Source organism: Erithacus rubecula, assembly GCF_903797595.1.
Source record: "Erithacus rubecula genome assembly, chromosome: 3".
Taxonomy (NCBI): Eukaryota; Metazoa; Chordata; class Aves; order Passeriformes; family Muscicapidae; genus Erithacus; species Erithacus rubecula.
Window position 1 is genome coordinate 23246913 of NC_136689.1, and position 16569 is coordinate 23263481.

The window sequence follows — 16569 nt, forward strand, 5'->3', positions numbered from 1 at the left end:
CACTTACTACCATTCAGGCTCCTGCATTTTCTTAATCTGATTTGTTGGGGTTTTTTCCTTCCTCAATAAAAATGACAGCTACCAACTTCTTCATGTAGTCTTTTCTAAGCCAATTCCACTGGCTATTTATACAGTGCAATGCCACTCACACACATGTAAAAATGAAGCTTGGTAGTGAAAAGAGAAATCTGGTTGCTACAGGAAATTTTGCCTGTGTGCATCTTGACCTCATGCTGTGTGGTGGGAGGGCCAGCTGCTGTCCTGGGTCATGGATTCAAATTGCACCCATGTCCTGGATGGTTTCTTTAAAATTGTCTGTGCACTGTGGGGATTCTAAACATCTTCATAGAAATAAGTCAGATTTTGCATCTTGACTATGCATTGCATAAATCAAACAACAATGTGGAAATCAACCATCAACCCCTAAAAAGCCTCTGTAGCTCTTTGTTGGCTTTCATAACTTTGGGCTTTGTTCAGCATTCATCCAGCACATATTGAGTGTACCTACAAACTAACTCTGTGAACCTGATTCCTGTAATTCCCAGAATCCCCTAAGTGAAGCATAGGACTTTATAAATTTAAGAACTAAATTCAAAATGCTTTTTCAGCAGTGATCTGACACCTGATGATTCAGAACATAACTTTCTGCCAGGTCTTTCAAATGCATTCAGATGTAATGCTTCCCTTGTTGGTTGCAGAGTGGAGAAAGCAGCTCCTGGCTGAGGCAGTGAGTGCATTTCCCAGAGCTTACACACAGACCTGCAGGGTCTCACATCTGTAGTGATACCAGATCAGTTTAGAGCTGCTTATCTCTGCAGTAGGCAGTGAACTTTACTTTTTTTTTCCCCCTGTGGTTTATAGGCAAATAGCAAGGATAATGATTATTTAGTGGGAAGAGAGTTCTTTTCTATTTAATCACTGATTCTTTCTCCACCCTTATTAACAGCACAGCTGGGAATCAATATCAAAAAAGTTAGTTTTACTATCTGATTTATTGTTTGCTGTAAAGGAGAGAAGCTGCAGCTGACAATTAGAACATATAGACAGAACTGCATGCATCACAGAAGTGCATTTTGCCATGGTTTTACTTTCCTTTTACCCTCTAATTATGAGACTGTATACCACTGCAGTTTTTGTCTCTTTTCATGACCTTCCACAAGTGTTAGCTGCAAAGTATGGAGCAAGAAAGGATGAACCACTTTCATGTAAGTCAGTGTGTCAGAATCTCACACTTGGGACTTCTGTGTTACCCAGGACCACATGATTCATTGTAGACTTGTGTGTGTGTATAGATACCCAAATGCATAGAAATCTATTGTATAGTGATGCCAAGGCTGCACAGGGAATCACATGGGAAACCATCCCCTGGAGTATGGCCCAACCAGAAAGCAAACATGGTCAGGTCTGTATTGAGCCAGACCATGATCTCCTTGAAAACAGAGTTTTCTAATTCTGGATCTGTAAATTGAGAAGGAAGTGGGTGTTTGTATTTGTGCAAACCTGAGATTTTTCTGAGATGCCTTTCAGACAGGTAGAATTTTACAGAAGTGACATGTTTCTAACACAAAAGCTAGCAGCTGAGCAAGAAGCTAGCTGTCTCCTGCAAGGCACAGGGACCCACCATCTTCTAAAGATAGCCACGTTTTTGGATAGAACTGAACTGTTTTCTGGAACTCAAAACAAAGAAAGACATCAAACCAAAAATGTTATTCTAAGCAAAGTTCTTGCTGTGAAAATCCTCTGTTGAAATGCTAAAGGTTTGCAAAGTTTCAAGCATCAGAAAGTGTTGCCAAAAATCACCACTATCTACTCTTATAATCTGATTTTCCATGTTGTTGGTTGGGTTGTTTGGGTTTTTGGGTTTTTTTTTTTTTTTTTTTTTTTGACAAATGAATGTGCAGCTAGCCATACTTGTCCCATGGAAAATTAGGAAACAAAATATGCTGCCTAACAGACATGGGAAACTTGGTTCCAGTATGCTAGAGGAAGGAGTAGGCACTCCAAACTTGCTCCTTGTATTTATTTGGGATTGCTGCTGTGATTGTCAGCAGGGACAGGACCAGGAGCTGAGCTCCTTGTGCTCACCAAATGGAAGTGTCTGCCAGATCCCACTTTTCTCTCTGGCTGTCCCATGTCCTTTGAGTCAGGGTTGGCTTAGCCTTAGCTTGAATGGCACACTCCTTTGGAAGTACTGGGACATTCAAGTACTGGGACAATGTTTTAGGAGGAGGCCCCAGTGAGCCCAAGGAGCTGAGTGGTGATGATGACCTGAGAAGCCTCACAACAAGGAGGAGGCTGAGGAGGAACTTGAATTTATGGATTTCTGGACACAGAAGGCATTTCACGACTCAAGGAATTTTTTAGCCACACAAGAGAGGTTTGAGAACTAGACCATGAACTCACCACTGCAAGAAGAAATCAGTGAACATTAATAATAAAATGAGATGGACCAAATTTTGAATGGATAGGATTTTCTAAACAATGGGAAAATAGTGTGTGCCTCTTAACTGAACTGAAATACAGCCAAGTGAAATTTTTGTGTTAAAATACCATCAACAGTTTGCTGTTTCCCTTTTTATTTTTGTGGAGATAAAATAGGAGCTGAGAAGAAGCATTAATGAATTTTACTGTGTGATTTAAATGCAGATGGGAAATATAAATAATTTAAATACAGATATTTGCAGATGGTGGCCACCACATGTCAAAACTTTTCAGTCACCACTAAAACCTGGCAAAGAGATGGTGCAAAAGTCAGAAGGCGAACAGAGAGCAGGTCCCCCATCCTGGCTGGCTGCAGAGTGGTGCAGGAGAATTGAGGGGAATCCTCAGGGGTGTGTTTACTAACATCTGGATCTTTTAAAGCAACAGTCATAAAGATAGATTTGGGGCATCTAGACCACACGTTTCTGTGGGAGTAAGATGCCTGAATAGTTTTTAAGACTAATTTGAAATTATTGTGACTGCACTTCTGGTAAAGACTCTGAGTCACAGCTTTGAAGTGTATCTATTCTATCTTTTGGCTCTGGGGCAGCTTTTACCGGGTCATAGAAAAATCAATCACTGTGTGGGTAGAACAGAATTTGTAACTAACTTCTAGATAAAATTTGCCTTCATAGCTGTTAATATCCAATCTTTTTGATTATATTGTTGCAGGTTTGGTTCTCATGAGTTGAAAAAACAGTTCCTTGTACCAACTATAGCTGGTGATTTTGTGGCTTGCTTGGGAATCAGTGAACCTGGAGCTGGGTCAGATGTTGCAAGTAAGTTAAATTAGAAAACTGCCAGTTTTAGACAGCCTGATGCTTTAGTGGAAAGAATCTGTTTTTCATGACCCTTCACTTTGCCCCCATCCTTTGTAAGAAACAAAAGGAAGGAAAGTCTGGTGTGGTGAGGGCAAAAAGTGACATTCCAGGAACATAACACATATTTCTCATGCATCCAAAACCAACCAATTTTAACACATTTGTCAGGTGAATTGATGGAGTAACCTTGTAGAGGCTGAACACAACAGAGTAATGCAGCTTTTATGCTGGCCCCAGCTTTCTGCTGGTCCAGGCTCACCACTGGCAGGGCACTCCAGCACCTCGTCAGCTGCAAGGGCAGGGAACACAACCTGCTCATAACCTGTACCTGGACTGCTTTGAAGGCATCACTTCCACAGTTATTTCCTCTTGTTCATCCTTACCTCACCTCAGCCCCTTCTGTCATTCTTGTGAAGGAAAAATATCTCTCAACTGGTGATTACTTTGTTTAGAGCTTATGAAGAATTTGCCATGTCAAATCTATTATCTTTATGATGTAGTTACTTTGCATGCAACTGTTTTTCTTGGTTTAGTGCAAGAATATGTTTACAAACCAGGATAAATGAAACCATTACTCTGAAGTGCCTGAGGCAGTAGAAAATTTGAAAAATTAAATCAAAACAGTTGCAGCAGAAAAAGAAAATATGTCTCCTCTGATAATGAATCATGGGTTTCACAGGAAAGGGATTGATAAGTGGCCACTTTTAGAGGTTTAGTTGTTGGACAGAGCAGTTGTTGAACACATCATGTTCTTACAAATTACTGAGACATCTTCCTGCAGACAAACTTGCCAAGTGTGACAGACATTTTTTATCTGAGGACTTTCCTATCCATCTCTTTGACCAAACTCCCATTGCTTTTTCAAGGCAAGTACATAAACATCTGGTGCTCAAGCAAGGGTGCAGCAGGTAGATTTCAAGACCATTAATGTGGATAATGAAATAATGGGACTAAATATTCCTGCATAATTTATTGCTATTTTCCTTTCAGGTTTAATTGAATTTTTTCATAAGAAAAATCCCATAATTTTAGTAGACTTTTTATTAAGTAGTACTTATTAATAATACTTAATAATTACAAATAATAAATATTAAATATTAGTTTTCAGTGTTATTTAAATGAACATTATTGTTTTTTTATAATTTAAATCTTATTAATATGCAAATGATAAATCTTACAATAGTCGTTGTTTATTTATTTATTTATTAAATAATTATAATTTTGAATTTTGCTAATGTAAGAAACACAACATCATTTATTTTAATAAATATCCCTCCAGTTAATCAGATGATTATTGGAAAATTCTAAATAGAAATTTAATTTTTTTTTGATGCAGTGTTCCAGATAATAAGTAACATAAATATTCCTTCAGCAACATCTTGTTTATCATCTAGTAAATGTGGTATGATACACTTAGATTAATGTAATTAAAAACCAATTTGAAATGCAAGAGGATTATCTAATGAACCTGTGCTGCAGCTTGGTGACACACTGGGGGATGAAATGAAAATACTTCTTGCCCTGTCCTGGAATATTTGATCCCTGACATAAATGCCAAATCTAGCTTACAGTGCTTCTGAAGGGTGATTAAATGGGCAACCTAGGTATGAGCAACAATAGCTTGTGTTCTGAGTTTCACCAATTCACAGCATCTCCAGATGGCCCAGCTGTAAGTAGAGTGAGCTGTGTGAAATTGCACTTGGTGCTTCTTTTGTTGCTCATTGGGATGTTGGTCTCCCTAAGAGAAGTGAAGGGACATAGCAGCTGTTCACATGTGAAGGTTGGGGATGTGCTTCTGCCATGTGAGCCAGTGGATTTTAAAATGAAGAATGACAGAGTAAGGTATCTCTAACATTTTTTCCTATAGTTCCAAAGTTACTGAAGGGAATGTGAACACAGAAGACAAAAACAATGTTTACATGAGAACAGAAATGTGTCTCAAAACTAATTTAATCAGAATTCAACAGAACACAAAGGACTGTGTATATTTGTCTAAAACAAAATTCATGTCAATTTGAAGGAACACCTGTCTGCTTTCAAGTGTAGTTTTTCTATATTGTCCATAGTAGTGACCATGTGCACCTGAACTAGCACAGAGCTGGCTTGGGAAGAAAAGCCAGAACAGTACAGATGGTACAGGAAGCGTCTAATTTCAGGATTCTGGTACTACATAATGTATATGTATATGTATATGTAATGTATATGTATACAAATGTAGCATAAACATTTTGTCAGTTTGAATGATACTGTCTCATTCTATCTCATTCCAGTTGCACAATTTATAGAATGTAGTCTGCAGGGCTGTGTAAAAACACATAATGGAAAATTTGTCCTCTTTCTTCAAGTTATGTCCAGGTATCTGCAACTAGTAACACTGTTCATGTCTACCTCTCCAACATAAATATCTTGCTCCATTTTGTCTCAGGGGAATCCAGAATTTCTGCTCTTCTGGGTTGGGGTTGTCTTTTCTGAGCATAAAACCCCAGAATTACACATGGTGTCTATAATGGCACAAGTACATTTCCAACCTAGTAGAAGTATTACTCTCCAACACATGATGTTACACAACAGCTTGAAGACTTGTGAATCCTGTCATTACCAAGGCTCTCATACTTTCATTAATCAATTAATTAACTTTGTTAATCACAGCATTGTGAATCCTGTGGATCATCTTTATTACCAGTTTACTATTAAAACATTGCAGGATTTAGCAATCACTTTTACTGCTTTGTGTCTGGGTACTTGTATTTGCCATGTTGAATTTGAAAATTTGAGATCATTCATTTCTTGCTGGGCCATACTTCAGTTGTCTGTGTTGGTGCTGTCTCCCAAGTTTCTGTCACAAACAAATTTGATTAGTGTATTCCTATCCTTTTAGAGATCATTAATGCAAATATTCAGTAGATTTTGTCCAGAGGCTGATATCCAAGGCAGGGCTTAACTAATACTCTCCTTGCATATCAGAACTTCCTCTTTTAATGTAATCTGATGCAATTTCTACTTTGCCAAGTTCCTTACACATTTCCACTTTTGCCCTAATTCTTATCTTTCCAAATTTTAACTCATAGTTACCTAGTAGTGTCAATTTTACTTGCTTGGGTCCAATAGGATTTTTCTGTAGAGAATCCAATCTTATAATAAATCAGGTTGGGTTTAAATAAGATACCATGAGTATCTTATTATTGAATTCTCTTTTTTTCCAAATGTGTTTTGAGGCTGAGCAGATGGCCAAAACCAGCAGCCTCTGTTTTCACTAATTTCTGTTTCTGTGCAGTCTTTCTTGTAGGTGTTTTGTTTTGTCAATCATATTGTGAATCTGTCTGAAATCTCCTGTGAAATTTCTTCTTTTGAAATATCCTCCATATGCCTCATTTTTTCCCATCCTTTTTTCATTTCTATGGCTGAAAAAATTTTGTTTGCCACCAAATCTTCTTTGATTTTGTTGGTTTTCATCTGCAAAATTTAACTTAGTTCAACCTGTTGCAGTCCTTATCTTCTGACCTCCAAATTGTAGCTTACTTTCATGATTAATCTTGTTCATTTCCTGCAAGTCATTTCCTGGTTTTTGAAGTGATTATTCATTCAGTTGGACTTGAAGGTATTTCTTTAAAGTTTGGGTTTGTTGTTTGTTTTTCTTTTCCTGTGCTGATGATGTAAATTTCAGATATGTGTTCTTCATCTTTTACTTAAGGATGTGTGCTGGCTGTCTATGACTGTAATACTGACCTTAAAAGTTGAAGCCAACCTTACTTTTGGTCAAATCTATTTAGATGCAAGGCTGGACTTGAGTGCAGTGGAGAAGAAAATTGAGGTTTGAGTACATGTGATCTCTGGTGACGTGACCAGCCCTGGCTGTTTATATGACACCAGCTGTATCATTCTCCTCTGGTGCTTTTTCTTTCCTAAAAGGGCTCCTCAGAATATGCTGTCAGTGATGTGGGTCTGCAAAAATGGGTCATGGAGCACCCACTGAAGTAGCCTGTTCCCAGAGCTATGCTCTGTCAGGGAAAATAATGAGTCAAATATTCAAAATTATCTTTGTAGCTGTATTCCTGAGTCCACTTGACCATAGTAAATTGCTAAGGAGGTTTTCAAAGCCTGCTGTATTTTAAACATAAAACTTATGTATTGATTTGATCATCTTTCTTCTTATTAAAGAGCATCAGATCTTCAGAAGATCATTTAAAATAGTTGTTTCTCAAGTGTTTGAAGCAAACTGTGAACAATTAAATCTGGAGTTCTTGAACATTCTCATTAGTAAGGCATTTGTTCTTGAATCTGTATTTGTGTGGTTAGGCCCCTGTGACGCCATGCCTGCAAGAACTGTTTGCATTTGTGGTAACATCACAGTGCTCATTGTTCCTTTGCAGACCTTCTGTGGGTCTTCTATCTAATCTCTTCAGTAGCTGTTCCCCAACAAAGGGATATGTGATGTAAATCCCTGTGTATGCTCCCATCCTCGTCACACCATTTCAGTACAGTTGTATTTCTTATTCCAGCTCTTGTATGTCCTAAATTTAGTATTTAGTCTCCATGTATATGAGTGTCCAATGTCTGTGTCCATGTATTATGAGTGCCAGTACTTTAGATTAGTTAGGCTTCTTGGCATTCATCATTATACAGATTTAAGTCCCTTGGACAGATTTGTCACTGTTCTTTCATTGGGTGAATTCCTCTGTGTCTGCTGGTTTTACCCACATGATTGCAATCTCTTTCCCTTGCTGTTCATCATTATCAGCTAGTACATTCCTTTAGCCATAGCTATATCCCATACTTCCTTATTTTATACCTTACACAGTTTTCTCCCATCATTTTTCTCCTGTGCCTTCATTAACAAGACTAATTTTCAGCCATGCTCACCTCAGTCCCAGTTTATCTCCTAAATGAAGATCAGATACTTGGGTTTGCTTTTGGTTTATGTTTAGAGCCCTAGGGAACAATGTGCACGTGCAGGCTGAGGTTATTGTGTATGGAAGTGTAACCAGATGAATTAAACATGCCTGCCCACTCTGCTTGGTGTTTGACTCCTACCCTCTCTGTCCCTCTTTCAGTGGATGATCTCATGGATTTCATAGTCTTGTTAGATTTACAGGTGCTATTAGGAGTGTGGTAGGGTGCTCTTATACCATCACCTACTTATAGCTGGATATCAGTTGGAGAGTCTTCATCAGCTGGGGTTCTTGTCAAAGAAGTTCAATTGCAGGGAAAAGAAGGCAGCCCTTTGGAAACTCTACTGGAGAATAAATAATAACTAATGACTCTCTCTGGCTGTCTGTTGCAGCTAAGGCTGCCTGCAGCATAATGTGAACCATCACAGATGAAAATAACATTTTTTTTTGCCAGGGTGTATAAATAGCAGGTGTTTGGAACTCCTTCATGTCCTTCATTGCATTCAGACTTGGCCTTTAATAGTAAAGCAGCTTTGGATGTATTGCAGCACTGTGACCAAGAGCATACAGGACATGCATGTTGGTTTATGTTCATGCATTCACAGGTACCAAGGCTTGTGTTTAAGTCATGACTCTGAATTAATGACCTCCTCAGGACTAAGGTACTTGGTAAGAGGAACTCCAGTAGATCACCTCACAGTGAAATGATTCTGTCCCAAGTTTTTGACTACCACATTTACTTAGGAAGTTTTCAGCTCTCATCCACTGGGAATAAGACTCTGTCTAAAGGAAGGTGGGAGAAGTTGTCCTGTTTCCCTGGCTTGCCTTCCAAGGGGTGTCCAGACTGGTTTGCCTAATGGCCTGGAAGGGTTATTGGGCAGGGGGGTTTGAGGAACAACCAAATGGTTTTCTGTCTGAGAGCCAGGGAGTGGCCTGCCAGTCACACCTGGACCAATATACCCCTCATTGAGAAGAATAACCCTTCATTTCTGTGTTTTGGAACAGATATCAAGACCACGGCTGTGAGGAAGGGCGATGAGTATGTCATTAATGGTGGCAAGATGTGGATCACATCTGGGAGCCAGGCAGACTGGATGTGCCTGCTGGCCAACACCAGCCAAGGACCTCCACATCAAAACAAATCCCTCATATGCCTGCCCATGAATCTACCTGGTAAAACACAGAACTCTGTGTCTACTCATTTGATTTTATTGATTTTTTGGTATGCTTAATACAAGAAGGAAAGGTGTTTAACCAAAAATATATTTAGAGAAGTTGTTCAGATGCATTTTCATGGCAATGATTCATAACCCTATGAAAGTAAAAGGATAAAAGGTTTAGAGATTTCAGACTTGGGAAGTACATCTTCAGTCTAGTGGGCTTGCTGAAGAGAATTGCAGGATAGTCAGAGTGGCTGTGCTGGGCAAAGGGATCCTTTCACCAAGGCACTACTACCAGTTAAATTATAAAAATAGTCTAAATTAAATGTGGGTTGGAGTAAAAGATTCAAATATCCTGTAAGTAGGGATTTGGTTTTGACTAAGACTAGCAATTGAGGTGAAGACATGGAAGAAATACATCCTGAGCTAAGGGTACCAGTTTCAGTGGGAGAGTCCACACAGTGTCTGTAAATAATCTGCAGACCTTGCAGAATGCATGAGTGCTATATGCATAAAGAACATCAGCCAGAGAGGATGCAGTTAGGATTGTGCTGGTGGCAATCTTTTGCAGTTTTGACACATGCTCAGAAATTTTTAAACCTTTTCAGTTGTCACTCATTTCAGTATTTAAAAATATGCCACACATTCATTTATACACTATGTAATATATAATATATAATTACATATTATATATTTAATAAAAAAATATTTTATGCAAAGAAGCAGTTTAATACAATTTAATATTAATTAAATCTAGAATACTGTATATTAATGCATTTATATATAAAATATTTATACTCTGAGCTCTTTTATTAATTCAATTCAGGGTATTTTACACACTAAATATGTGCCATTATTTGCATTTCACATGTAGGAACACCACCACAGCAGTGAAGTTAATGTCCCTATGTACACTTAAAGGATTAGAGTGAGAACAAAACCTAGGTTTCCAGTGTTGCAAAAGAGAATGATGAAAGCTTCTTAAGGGAATGTCTTTTAAGTGAATTTCAGCATGGAGTAAGTCGAGCAAGTGAGCTGTCTTGGGAATCAAGCAGGTTCTGAGTGGATTGTGAGCTTCTACTACCTCTGCTCATGCAAGCCAGGCTTTGAATGGGAGCTCATGGGCAGACCTGAGCTGCTTCACCAGTTGTGAACTTCATCCTTATTGAGAAGTGATGAGCAAACATTTAACTTAGAGCCAGAATTTCTCTGAATTTCCAGGTAAATTCACTTATTAGCCATCTGCTGATAAATGAATTAAATCCTTCTTGTGATTTTTCATGTGAATGCAGTACTACTTCTCTGAGATCAACCTTCCTAAAGCAACAAATCAGCAGCCACAGTTGGTGACAGATAAAGTATATAGAAATGGACTTAGAGGTTTCCAGATACTTGGCTTATTCCAAAAAGACACAAATTGTCATAGGAGAGGGGAAATGTTAGATCTCACAGCCTACACACAGACCTTTACCTGCATTAAATAGACTTAGGGTAGAAAAATTGCCTGAGACACCTTAAGCTGATCTGCAGAAGTGTAGAAGTCTTCCTAGGAACAAAATTTGTGCTCCTCAAAATGCATGTGTTTCAATTCTTCTGTGATGATATGCATATTTACCTCCAAAGGGCTCACAGTACCAGGACTGGTGACCTTTTGAAATGAAGTATTAAGGCTGGTGATTGTGCTCAGTGGGTGAGTCATATCAGAAGTGAGATTTTTTCAGGAAGCTCCATCTGGTTTGATACATCCTAAGGATGTCTGTCTGTAAAGATTGTGCTCTGTGGAGGCCAGCAGACCCAGGCTGTGCAGGAAATGTCTGGGGGACATCACCGAGTGATGCGCTCTCAAACGTCTGTGGATGTGTGTGTGTCAAAGCTCAAAAACAACTGCACTGGAGAGCAAATGTCTTATGCCTGACTCACCTCTGCAGGCACCAGCCTATATGGCTGGATAAGGAAGGATCTGTGATGTATTTTTGCTAAAAAATCTTAGTTGTTTTGTATCTATATAGTGCGTATATTAAAAAAAAAAAAAAAAAAAAAAAAAAAAGAGAGAGAGAGAGAAAAGGATTCCAGGTCCAAAAATCATTTATTAATTTCCACAATTGGTAGTTTGTTGGATAGACAAAGTAGGATTTGCTTCTTCTAATTTTAGGTATATATATTCTCTAATCTGGGTTGAAGCAAATCAAGGTCTAGATTTGACAGACACTGCTGAATACATTTCTCATAAAGGAAATTTGGATAACAGGACCATGGATCCACAATAGATATCCAGACTGGGTGAATACTCCTCATAGAACAACTGTGTGTTTAAAAAGCAGCTGAATTTTTTGTATAATGAAAGAGAATATAACAAGCTGCAAAATGTCTGTGTGTAAGGTACATAGACAAATGGCTGGCAGCCCTGATCTGGTAACTATTTGTCCTCTGAATCCTCAGATAGCTCTAGGGGACATTGCAAGGAGGAGTTAATAAAGAGAAGAGCAACAAGGAAAAGAGAAAGAGTGTATTTCTTAGATTGCAATTTAAAATGTGTCTGTTTCCATTTGTAATGGCACTAAATGGTGTCAGGAGGGACCAACTGCCTTTCTCTCAAGACAGAATATAGGAAATAAAAGAGATTGTCAGAAGGCTGGAGGAATGGGAGAAAAATTAAAATCAAAGATACTTGGGAAGAACTGCCCAGGCAGAGGAATAGCAATCCATCTGAGTGATGCTGGTGCAAGTGTCTCAAATGGCTGTTAGAGTGATTTTAGTAAGTCAGGCACTTGGCCTTGTTAAATTGAGGTTTGTGAGTTATTGTGTGTGATTTATCTAACACAGACAAACACCAGGAGTTATCTGGGGCCATGATTTCTACTGCTGCTGGTAATTTTTCATTTGTAGTATCCCTTAGGAAGAGAAGGAAGATAATTAAAAGAAGGGAGATTTTGAGCTCCACAGTGGCCAAAGAGATGATTGTGTAAGATTTTCTTCCATGATGTAAAGCATGTTCTTGCCTCAGAAGGGGCATCACATGAGACTGATGCACTTGGTCTCCTTGTAGGTGAGAAGCATGAATTAAGAGCAAGTGAAACTGGTAGGGCATGACAAAGGGGAATGCTGCTGGACCCAGGAAAACTGAACACACCACCCAGTCTGGAGGAATTACAGGTAGCACATTTAGCTCCTCTAACCAAGCCTGTGAGAGCTTTCTTCAACAGTTGGTGCTGTATGTGGATCTGGGAAGTAAACAACAGGATTGATTTAGCAATGTAATAAACTGGCAGCAGTTGTGCTTTCTTGAGGAGAGTCCTTTTAAACCACCCATTAACAAGAGCATTAAGTGCTTGGGTGAGGAGCAGTGATTGCATAAAGCCACTTGGCTTTAGACCATACATGATCTCTGCAACTCTCAAAGAAACCAAATAGCAATGTTCCAATGGGAAACAATGTTCCAGATTTCATCTGGGCTTGTAAATTGCTCAGTGTGTGGTTATTTAGTTCTGTTTTAATATGGAAACAAGCCACAAATGCTTTTTTGGCTGACTGAGTACAAATTGCTTGATCATTTTCAATTCAAGAGTCAAGAATTTTTATACAGCTGTCCTGATTTTATTCCTGCATTGATCATATATCAAAGCAAGTCTTCGTAATACATAATCTGTTTACAGATTGGGTGGTGGAGAAAAAAATCTTGAGCAGAACTTGTGGAAATTTATGTGGACCTTGTTCTCAGGGCAGTTTTGGCATTTGTAAATACTGTCAGTATTTCATCTCTGTGAAGAGATTAAAATTTCCATAACCTTATTTAGTGCAGCCAGAGAGAGTAAATTTGAAGGAAATTGCTGCCAACTTCTTCTACCCACAAAACCAAAGTAATTTTCATATGGCTGAAGGCCTCCTGTGAGTAGAAGTTGAGACATCTGTATTAGTTCAGTAAGAGATGTTCTCTGAAAGCTGTGAAGAACAGCAAGATATGAAAAGAACAGAGGGGCCACAACAATCTGTGTGGTGACCATCAGCTTCTACTGAGCCATGCCAGAGGGTAATAGAGGATTGAAAAAGAATAAAGGGGAAAACAACAACAGAGCACCTCCTCATCATGAAGCTGTTTGGAATAACATGGACGTGAGTAGTAAAAAGCTTTGGTTTTCTGGCAAAGATACAGATGCTGAGTTGGAGGACTGTTTTGCTACATATACAGACTTGTCAGATGTGATTAAATTGTTATGCACAAATCCTTATGCCTGGTTGTTGTCCTCCTTTTGCTTTTGAAACATTCTTGACTTTCACCCTGAATATTTGAATTAACTCCAGATCAACAGGGAGATAAAAGCTGAAGACAGGAGAATTTCCATGGGAAAACAGTGGGTGCCTGTTAAACTCTCGTGGCACAGTGGTAAGCCATGCTTGCATCTGAACAAAAAGAACTTTGTAGCTATGAAAAAACAAACAATGGGAAGGAGTCCTTCCTGCGGTGACGAGGTAGCTGAACCCTTGTGTAGCCAGACCTGAATCAACCAGGCTCATCTTCAAGAGAGCAGTGCAGGTGGGTCAGTCACTGCTGTGTAGAGGGGTCTGTGGGGAAGCAAACCCTCCTCACATACACACATGAAAACTCAGAGTGATCACTGTACCAGAAAAAATCAGTGTAGTCTAGAAAGGGGAGGATGAATGAAGAAGAGAGGGAAGGTAGAGGATTTCCAGGAGGAGAAATACTCAGAACTGCAGCTTAAAACATAATTCTCTTTTTGTTTTTGCTGAATATTTGTGTAGTGTTTCACAGCAGTGTATGCACTTGGCAAATACTGCCAAATTGAATTTCAGCATTTTATTATAATGATAGATGAAAATCAGACATAAACAAATAAACATTGCATTGTTTGAAGACCTGTGTGGAGTAAGATTATTACGACTGGTAAATATTTATTATTTGGGGACATAATGAAAAGTGGGACTTTTAAAGTTTCTGATTTGCTGGTTTAATGAAGTGGAAAAACTTTATAAACACTAAAAACATTTTACACCTGAATACTGCCATGTTTTTCCTAAATATAGGTTTCACTGTTGTCTTGGAACATGCATTCACATCTGCAGACTTTTCTTTAAGAAACACTGTACTTGTTCATAGTGCTTCTATTTTTTGTGAACTTTCTCATACGCCTTTCTCTTCAGGCATTCACATTGCTAAAAAGATAGACAAACTGGGGATGAGGTCATCGGACACTGCTCAGATCTTTTTTGAAGATGTAAGGGTCCCCTGCAAAAACGTCATCGGTGAGGAGGGAAAAGGTTTCACGTACCAGATGTTGCAATTCCAAGAGGAGCGGCTCTGGGGAGTGGCCACTGGTAAGTCATCCTGCTTCTGCAGCAGGGCAGGGACACAGGGGTCACTCTCTGCATGACAAACAGCACTTTTCTTTCCTTGTGAGTTGTGATGACCTTCTAGGGTCTGTTTTTGAAATACGTCATGGCCTGGGTACGACATTCCCTTTCTGTAGAAAAACCTAAAGCAGAAAATATTTTGTGAGCCATTGCAGAGGCTCTTTTTGCCTTGTTTGTTTTTTCTTTTTTTTTTTTTTTTTTGGTGCTTCTCTGCTGATAAGAAAATAAGGCATCATGTTGTGTCTATTACAAATATAGTGCAAAGGCTATCAAAATACTGGCATGAAACAGAAGGAGGGTGACTTTTCCTGTAGTACAGTGAGTTATGATGCTTATCGTGGATTTCAGAAAATTAATTTATTGGCTGTGTAAAGAAGTGGCTCTTGCAGGATGTCAGTTTTACCTCTGTACACTTCAGACATAAGTGGTACAGCACCATATTTCTTTCCCTGAAGTTTTGTTGTCACAGAGTTCATGTTACTCAGAACTCAGGCTGTACTCAAATCCATGTATTTGGGTTATGTGGATTCTCGATATTCCAGGAAACCACATCCAAGTCTGGATTGTGTACTTGCAGTCTGCAAACTTTCTCTCTACCCCCCCAGTGTTTGCTTCTCAAGTTAAATATAATGTGGTTCACTGTAAGAAGATTGGTCCTCTTTAGATTCCAGGGTTGTCTAAATAGTGTCACTGTGTTCATGCTCTTGTGCATTCCCTATCTGTCACTGTCTGTGTGTGGCTGGGGAATGGAGCATTCTAAGAAGTGGTGTTTTGATTCAGTGAACAAATTAAAAAACACTCACTATTTTGGGTTCATCCAAGACCAAATATTTTGGAGTTCAAATGCCTTTTTTAAAAAATAGACTTTTGAGACAAAGTTCTTAGTTCAACCTGAGATAAATAGTACATGTGAGAGTAGTTTTAGCAAAGGACAAGAGGTTAAACTTGCCAGGGATGTCACTGCAGATTCAGGCAAGCAGGAGTTGTGATCCTACCACTGCTTCTGCTTTAACTAAGGTGTGTATACAGACTGTAAGGATGTGCATTGTGCATTTTTATGCTCAGTTTGAAATCTAAATTAAGCAAACCATCAGAAGCTCTGGGCTGCAGTGAGACTCCCAGGCAGCAGAGTAGCCAGCAGCATTAGTCAAGCCCCAGCAAGAGTGACGTGCACTGACAGCACCAATGCACAAAGCCTGGCAGGTTAGATCACTCCTGCTAAAACCACGGGCAGCTTGGTACTGTCCAGCCTTGCACAACTGCCTGGCTGTCACTGTGCTCTGCCAGGAACTGGAACACCAGGTTTCAATTATATTTTTTTGTCCAGAACAATGCAGCAGGAGCAGATGAACCCATGCCCTGCATGAGCAGCCTGGGAAGGGCATCACTCCTCCCCTGCCATGGCCAGCAGGGCCATCAGGGAGGAAGAGTCTGGGAGCTCACAAGGAGAGGGAGCTGCTTTCTGCATTGCCTACTGTGTAAACCTTGCTGGACCTCTTGGGTTGGCTTTTCTTCATCTATCTGATATGAAATGCATAAAAGCACTGGCAGCAGGGACAGTGGGTCCATGGTTTGGGCCAAGCTGCAAACTTCAGAGATCACCAGTTGTGGTAAACAAGAAAAAGAGTAACCAGTGTTCAGAGGAGAGCCCAGTATTTGATGGGGGCAGTTTGTTGTACCATAACATCTAGAGGTGTTAACTTCCAGTCCTGCAAATGGTTTCACATATGTTCAACACAACTGCTCTGCTAAGGCTCAGATGTGTGAACTGATGTAAGTGCCTTCAGTAGTTTTGTGATTAGGTCTGCATGTTTAATCCTGGTCTTCACTTCTGCCCCTCAGCAGGACTTT

At 39.3% G+C, this 16569-nt stretch overlaps 1 protein-coding gene across 1 annotated transcript in view; it reads left to right on the forward strand.

Moving 5' to 3' along the window:
* LOC306799670 (putative acyl-CoA dehydrogenase 6) overlaps positions 1-16569 on the forward strand; it is a 74473-nt gene that overhangs the window by 45665 nt on the left and 12239 nt on the right. Inside the window, exons 4-6 of the mRNA XM_079301025.1 lie at positions 3154-3260; positions 9197-9364; positions 14509-14682. Of these exons, the coding sequence (XP_079157151.1) occupies positions 3154-3260; positions 9197-9364; positions 14509-14682 (449 nt within the window). The remainder of the gene's footprint in view (positions 1-3153; positions 3261-9196; positions 9365-14508; positions 14683-16569) is intronic.